At 34.8% G+C, this 7,695-nt stretch overlaps 1 protein-coding gene across 6 annotated transcripts; it reads right to left on the bottom strand.

The window, feature by feature from the left end:
* Positions 1-490: 490 nt before the first annotated feature.
* LOC108551203 (interference hedgehog) lies at positions 491-7,537 on the bottom strand. 6 transcript variants are annotated; one of them, XM_017905276.1, is made up of 7 exons: positions 7,510-7,537; positions 4,334-4,414; positions 3,996-4,250; positions 2,917-3,918; positions 1,998-2,846; positions 1,785-1,900; positions 491-651 (listed from the first exon to the last, which is right to left on the bottom strand). In XM_017905276.1, exons 2-7 carry the CDS (start codon positions 4,401-4,403, stop codon positions 550-552), a joined length of 2,394 nt encoding a protein of 797 aa, XP_017760765.1. In that variant the 5' UTR covers positions 4,404-4,414; positions 7,510-7,537; the 3' UTR covers positions 491-549. The 6 variants fall into 6 exon arrangements, 5 of the variants coding, with proteins under 5 accessions (XP_017760765.1, XP_017760766.1, XP_017760764.1 ...); XM_017905277.1 differs by lacking the exon at positions 7,510-7,537 and adding an exon at positions 6,815-6,847; XM_017905275.1 differs by lacking the exon at positions 7,510-7,537 and adding an exon at positions 4,481-4,619.
* Between the last annotated feature and the right edge of the window lie 158 nt (positions 7,538-7,695).

Here is a 7,695-nt window from a genome sequence, read left to right as displayed (position 1 = left end):
ACAGGGATAGACAGATGAAAAGACGGAGTAATCGATGATATCGAACAGGTACTTAATAAATTTTAACCACTTCATAATCGATTACGAATTTCTTATTCTATTTTGAGCTTTAAAAAATCGTAGTTTACCGTACAAAGAAAGAAGAATGAAACCTAAAACTGAATGCGTAGGATATGATTGTTAGACGAATATATATCTAACAATCTTGATTTAAATACTTGAGCATACCTTTATGACACCCTGTAAATGTCTTGAAATGGTTTATCTATTATAAACCTAATAGATGACTAAAGTTTCTAAATAATAGTTCGAAATCTCACTAAGATAGGAGCATCATTGGAAGCAACAATGTTCATGCATCACTTTCTTCATAGATTCTCATTCCTACAAAAAGGAATATTTTATAAAAGTTTAATGTGACATTAGAAAATATGGCCTGGGTACTATAAGGGTTTTCTCAAAGCATAGGGAATATGTTTGTTAGCAGAAACACAGTTGGATAGGCAGTGGATCCCCAGAACAGTGGAGGCTCTCAGTTTATTGATGTGTTCACTGATCAGTTCCTGCCGTGTCGCTGTTGTTATGGTTGTTGTTGCTGTTGTTTTGCCCGTTAAGAAACGAGGCCATTTCCATCGGTGACTGTTGCCCGGTCTGTTTAGAAACATGTGTGTTCGTTTCGCTTCTTTCAGATCTCATTCAGAGAAGCACAGGCATGTAGATAATATATAACGTACGTGTGTGGTGTTCAGAAAATACGAAAGAAAAGCGGCTTCCAGAGAGAGTGCAGAGAGTGTACAAGTAGAATTTAAAGGACAGCACGCGACCAATTGCTAAAGCTACAAAAGACTAGTCTTCTTAATATCGAATAGTCTGAAAGCAGAAAGACGTTAGTTGAATGTAAACATAGATATAGTCGCGTGCGAAAATATGAAGGAGAAAAATGGTAGATATTTGAAAAAAATAAAAAGAAAAGAAAGAAGATTAAGAAATCGTAAAAACAAAAAATAAAAAAAGGAATAATAAAATAGTTAAAAGTTAAAAAATGGAGGCACAGTGAAAAAAAAGTCATTTATAAAAAATGGCGTACAGCTGTAATCCGTCGGAGTCTGCAATTCAACTCGTTATCGAGTCTAGTTATCGAAATGGAACTTAATCGGGCTTGATGATAATAATGATCGAATTAATGTGCTATCCCCGGGCTATACCTTGTGGATATGAATAGATATTGTGATTTAACATCTAGGGTCTTGTGTATCAATCTATAGGGCATGCGAAAAAAGTATGTATTTAGAACCAAAAAGGAAATTTCCAGCAAGAATGTAGTATTTGTGTACGTAAACACCGTATAATGAGGTTTACTTGCATACCATTAAGTGCGATTGTATCTTTTACCCCACAATTTATAAATATATCAATGATTTAAATTGAGAACAAACTTTTTACTTGGTTAATATTGCACTTAGTATTTATATTTTAATTAGTCTGAAATTGAACTCCACAGGATTACAAGCCGACAGAACACACACACGACAGTACGAATAGTCGCGATATTAAATACCGTCAAGGTGTATAAAATAGCCACGTATATACGCGACTAAGATCGTGTTTCTGTTCATTTAGTATACTGTTTTTATTTGCACAGAGAAAGTGAATGACTGTTGACTAACAGCGAGATAGATAATATTGATATAATATTTTTGTTTGTTTCTTGAAATAACAGCCCGCAGTCATTCTTTTTCTTTGACAAAGCGAAAGTATTAATATTGCTACTTACAAATACCGACCTTAGGCTGTATTATATCTTCAGATGTATCAAGACCAGCAAGAGGATTTGATGTTATATTAATTTTCGAGTCAGTTACTCCACCATTTATTACTCTTCCGTTTGTTATCGGCTTTCCTAAAATAAAGGATACATGTTTAACATTTATAAACACTTTTACTTCTTTCTCAAAATGCTATAATATTAAATTAAATGCTATAATAATTAATTTTACCTTCACTTTGTGATAATTCTCGGCTTTGTTTGTGCTTCGTTCTCTTATACACTACTGCAACAACAGTTACACTACCCAACAAAGTCGACCCACCAAGAACTCCGCCAATTATTACGTACATATTTACATTTTTATCATCCGCGGGCCTTACTCGGCTGTCTAACGTTAAATTGCTGCCATGATCACTTCGATTATCGTGATCGTTATGTTCGTTCGTATTCATAGCTTTTTTTGTTTTTTGTCGAAGGATTTGAGAAAATTCTGAAGCTGCATCCACAGAAAAACTCTGCACTTTGAATTCGTACGTCGTATCCGGTTGTAAATGGGAAATAGTTATATTAAAAGAATCTTTCCCTTCAACCGTAGTTTTTATATAATCTCCAGCTGAGGTAGAAGCTCGATGGTAAACGTAGAAACCATCAATATCTGCTGATTTATCCAGATTCTGCCAAATAAGTAGTACTTCCTGTGGACCTAAGGCTTCAGTGTTTGTTAATAGAGGTATTGGCATTTTGTTGCTCTCAATTCCACCATCCTTGTTAAGATGAAAACGCACGGAGTTAGGACTAAGTTTATTATCATTGTTTGAGTAAACTGCAGCAATTCTGAACCGATAAGTATGATTAGGTTGTAAATCGGTTACTTCAAACGACCGTATGTGTTTCGGTATTTCTGAGTTTGCGGTCATCCATTTAGCTTGTTTACCATTCATCTTCTGTCCAAGTTCTCGATACTGAACTTTAAAAAATTGAATTGGCAATCCTGTGTTCTCGGGTACGGACCACCTAACCATTACAGACATGTCTGAGAGTCTTGTGACGTTTGGCTGGTTCGGTGGTACTAACACCGCTAAAAATACATAGAACAGAATAAAAATAAAATAAAATATTTAACTGATGTACAAAGTGCAAGAAATTACCAGTTCCTTTACGCTTTCCCTCTTTACTTCTTCTTCTTCCCCCTCCCCTGATATGTTTGTGTCTTGGATTAGAAATACCATAATCCTGTCTAATTTCAGTCGTTCCAATGTGCTGTTTAGGATTTACTCTTAATAAATTACAACCAGAATGAGACCCATACTCGTTGCTTGCAACGCACTGGACAATACCAGCGTGTTTTTTTTCAACTTCAGAAATAAGAAGTGTGGAACCTTTGATTTCCATATTCATTTCCACTCCATCGCCGGGAGTCAAAGATTCCCCATTAATTAACCATTCGACTTTTGGCTGTGGTTCGCCAGTTACCGCGCAAGAAAGCTCCAATTCTCCACCCTCAGAGAATGTAGACGCTTTCGGCGGTTTAGTTACTTTTGGGATTTCCATAACTTTTAGTATGATTACGGACTTGATGTGCATATTTTTGCTACTCCATACACAATCGTATTCCCCTCTATCTGCTGACTGAACGTTAATTATCGTTAGACCCATCGGAGTTTTAATGGAGTTCGATGGCAATACTCCACCTAATCTACTCCATGTGACAGAGGGCACTGGATAACCAGCTCCAAAGCACTCCAAAGTTACGTTTTTGCCTCGTAAAACTTTATACTCTGTTTGTGGTTGTTTAATAAAATATGGTGCTAAAAAGCTGTTGTTCGTGAGTACATTTAGAATTATTTTATGATTACTTGAATATAGTTGTGTAGTTATATAATTGCTAGCGGTACAATGATAAGATCCATTGTTCGATACTTTAACATTTTCAATAACCATGGTTTTGCTACCAATTATGTTAACATTTTGTAAAGGATTATTATCTTTGTAAAATTGAACTATCGCCTCCGGGGCAGAGTAAGGCACAGGACAGGTGATAGGCACGATATTCCCTGCTGGAACGTTCATAATAATGTCGGTCTTATCGGAAAACTTCTGTAATGTAGCAAGCGTTAATCTTGCTGGGTCAGAAGCTAAACCACTTGAACCTAATAGACAGAAGACTAAGTTACCAAAATATTCTTTCAATATTACAAGAAATGTTAGATAAAATAGAAAAGGTTACCATAAAAAGCAATGCAACGGTAATCTCCAGCTTTCGATTCGTTATCGAAGTTTACCACGTGCCTAGATGTTTTGTCACCATTACTAAGTGTGTGGAAAACTGACAACCACTTATTTGCACCCAATGGTCTATGATGCCAGGAGAAACGGTCTGCGCCGAGATTTAAATTGCATTCAAAATTTACGTCATCGCCGATTGGAGCATCCAAGGGTTGAGGATGCCTGGTGAAGAACATGCCTAGCTCCTGTCTTTGTCCTATTGAATCATAACAAAAATATGTTGAAAATATAATTACATAATAATATATTAAAAATAAAAAAATGTGGAAAAGAAATCACCATATGCAAAACTGGATAGAACATGAAGTAGAACCGTGACAACGGCACATAGGGAGGACATAGATCGCATCTTGACACATTCTACAATCAAGAAAAACAAAAGTTCATTATACATCTTTCCTTCTTTTCGCTGATTACTTTTTCGACCTGGTTCTCGAAGACTCGTAGAAGCTCGAGGCGCCAGTCACAAGAGAGAAAGAGTGAGGGTCTACTAAAATTAATGCTGGCCAACCACGTTTAAGTTTAGAACATGCTGAGTTCATGTGGAAATAGAACGTATTTATTCTAGTTTTGATCACGACTCGTCATTTCGGCACGAACGCACGCCTTCCCTCTGCATCCTATCAAATGGGTCGCACATTCCAAACCCTGCGAAATATAGTATAATGCAATTTGCATATGTTAGCAAACGCGATTTGTTTTAAAAGATTCTGCCGCGCTAACAATTTCACCAATCATGACAATTCTTAGAGAGTAATGAAGGAAGATGGATTCGCGCATGAAATTTTGCCGTTTTTACTGTAGTGATTTACAAAAAGCAAAATAGAAAGGATAAATCTTTTATCAACTCTTACAAGTTTATTTTACAAATAATAATTGTACAATATTTAGTATTATCACGGTAATGACGTTTTCCATATGATTATAACCTACGTGTTATTATATATCTACAAAAGGTTTGACCTGCATTAAACAAGACATTAATGCGTGAGAAAAGCATCTCTTTATTTCTTCCACCTAAAAAAATAAATCAGTTAAGTGAAAGAAGAAATTTTGAATTACATTCAAAACATTTGGTTAAATATCCAAACAGTTTTTTGAAGATATATCAGCAATATAAATATGAGCGATGAACTGCATCGTGACAAACAAAGCGAACAGAGGTACCACAATAACAACACGAAATTGACCATGTACGGTGTTAGAAACTGCCGTTCGTTGCGCGCACCGCTTTCCACCCACGTGTTAACACTTAATCGTTGTAAGTGACGATCAGAAAACCGTGCTGACACGTCAAAGACCGATGGAAATTATTTGTTGGCTAACATATGTGTTAGATGTAGGTAGATCCATTCATGGATTACACCTTGCCGCTCGCCTACGCAATAATTTAATATACGAAATTAACACGGAAAGTTTTTATCCCATAAAAAGATAAACACAATACGTGGATATAATCACTTCTGATATGCTCGAAAAATTTGATTTCTTATATTTTTGTTAGTTAAGTTAATATTTCTCTGATAAATATGTCATGAAATAGAAAGAAACAAATCAATTTTGTGTAACAATTTTGTAACGGTTAGAGCTAATACAAAAACCTTTTTATAGCGAGTCATAGTTCATTATAGAGGATAGGAAATTTGCTCGAGCAATTGTTTGAAGGATTCGACAATCGAACGAAAACTATTTTTCATTGGAAACGAAATTGCAGAGACAAAAAGCACACGTTTGACCCATTGGCGAGATAGTTGAGCGTGTTTTATGTACGGAAGGACCCTTAACTTTTGGTTAAATGGTAGCATAAATGTCTATGGTATGTAACAGGTGAGAAGGGTACCAAAGAGGCTGGTTTCCGACGTTGCCTCTCATAAAAATAAAGAACTCGAATTCCAAAGCAGTGGTTGTCAAGCCCTTGGGCCCCGCGCGCGCGCCACAACGATCCTCCACGTACCTAACTTTATGGACGAGCCAATGCCACCCGGGTTACGCACGCACACACATATAACATAACACACAACACTATACAGCTAAACAAGAATTAGACTTGTTTTTACAACCTGTCGTTGACCAAGAGAACACTCAATCTCCGAAATACCTTTTGCATTGATAATCCGTCAAGCCGATTAAAAATCTCCATATAAGAGAACTGTATTTCACTTTCATGAATTCGTAACTTTGTAACTTTCCTTGTTGATTAAATTTTCTTACAGTCCAATCACATGTAACGCATCTTGTTTGTATTTTATTTTTACAATTATAATTTACTTAAAATTATAGATGTTATGTTGATGCTGATACCTGTTTTCTTATTTTAATATTAAATAAAATTATTGTGAAAAATTCCAAGAACAAGGTGCAAATAGTAGAGATTTTGTCAAGAAAAATGTAATTACGATTAAGTTATGATTAAGCTAAAGAACTACGATTTTCGTACATTTTTGAGTTCTTCAGATACTGTACTATCCATCCATTTATTTATTTTATAAATAAACCGTTTAATAACAATCTTAAAATTACATTCCTGTGTAATTGTGTTATTATACTGAAGTTGTATTGAAACTGATATTAATTTTTATACGAGAAAAACTACGCTATTCCGTTGTGCGTAACAAATAAGAATTAGGGAGATCAGGTTCCTGTCGATCGAACGTATTTGACAAGTGGATTCTTCCTTTCTGTTGATCATTAAATAATCACACAAACTATTACTTTCCATATATCATCGTATTTTATCTCGATATAAGACACATGACTAACTTAATTTTCCTGCTCAACATGCATGTCAATTGCTTGGTAAAACGAGCGATGAATATTTAGACCTATACGTGTCATATACTATTTTAATCTACAAATACTTTCGATAGTCACAACTTATTTCATCATTAATATTTCACTTTTAATTAAATTATCTCATTTCATAGCTATTAATTAAATAACAACATTTAAAAAACAATATCAGTGTTAAGTTACAGACATAATTTAATTGAATAAACTTTACTGAAAAATTCACAATTTAACCGTATTACTACGCGTATCAAAATACATACGATAAGGCTTTAATCAAAAAGTATATAAGGTATATACCTTATTAGAACGCAGGCGCATTAAGTAGCGCGGTATTATCCGAACTAACATTTCTTCAATTGTCAATAATTTAAATTACTAGTACTACTACTTAAAACATATAATTAAAGAAACTACATTATCCATTACAGTCAAATTTCACTAAAAATACTGGTGGCTCACCCCTTCCGGCAGGTGATCTCTTACGGCGACTCCGCAAGAAAAATTTTTAATGATAGGTAGTTATTTAATACAATTTTCATTATATGTATTTTTTACTAAGAATCATAAATTCGAGTAAAATGTCACAAAGCAGAAAAATTAAAAAAAGAAAAAACATCAGCGACAAAGAAAAACAAAACAAATATAATCATGCTTGACACACTCACCCTTTTTCCTTCGATCCAGTCGTATGATCTATCCGTTCCAGATTCTTTGGATTATGCGTAAACTAATCACAATCTTCCTCACGGAGGAAAACGACAAGTCCGTTAATAATTTTTACCGGCGAATCGCTTCATTTTTTCATAGCGATTGTTGCAAATTTTGACGACTTCAAACTACTACAGAACACG

The sequence above is a fragment of the Eufriesea mexicana genome, unplaced genomic scaffold (assembly GCF_001483705.2).
Source record: "Eufriesea mexicana isolate 0111107269 unplaced genomic scaffold, ASM148370v2 scaffold3780, whole genome shotgun sequence".
NCBI classification, from domain to species: domain Eukaryota; kingdom Metazoa; phylum Arthropoda; class Insecta; order Hymenoptera; family Apidae; genus Eufriesea; species Eufriesea mexicana.
The sequence above is the reverse complement of the archived record's forward strand: the minus strand, read 5'-3'. Positions and strand labels throughout refer to the sequence as shown.

Coding starts and splice junctions, on each gene's coding strand:
- LOC108551203 (XM_017905274.1), bottom strand. CDS start 4,448: ATGTATAATGAACTTTTGTTTTTCTTGATTGTAGAATGTGTCAAGATG. Junction 3,919..3,995: donor CCGTTGCATTGCTTTTTATG/GTAACCTTTTCT, acceptor TCTGTCTATTAG/GTTCAAGTGGTTTAGCTTCT. Junction 652..1,784: donor AAGATATAATACAGCCTAAG/GTCGGTATTTGT, acceptor GTTTCTAAACAG/ACCGGGCAACAGTCACCGAT.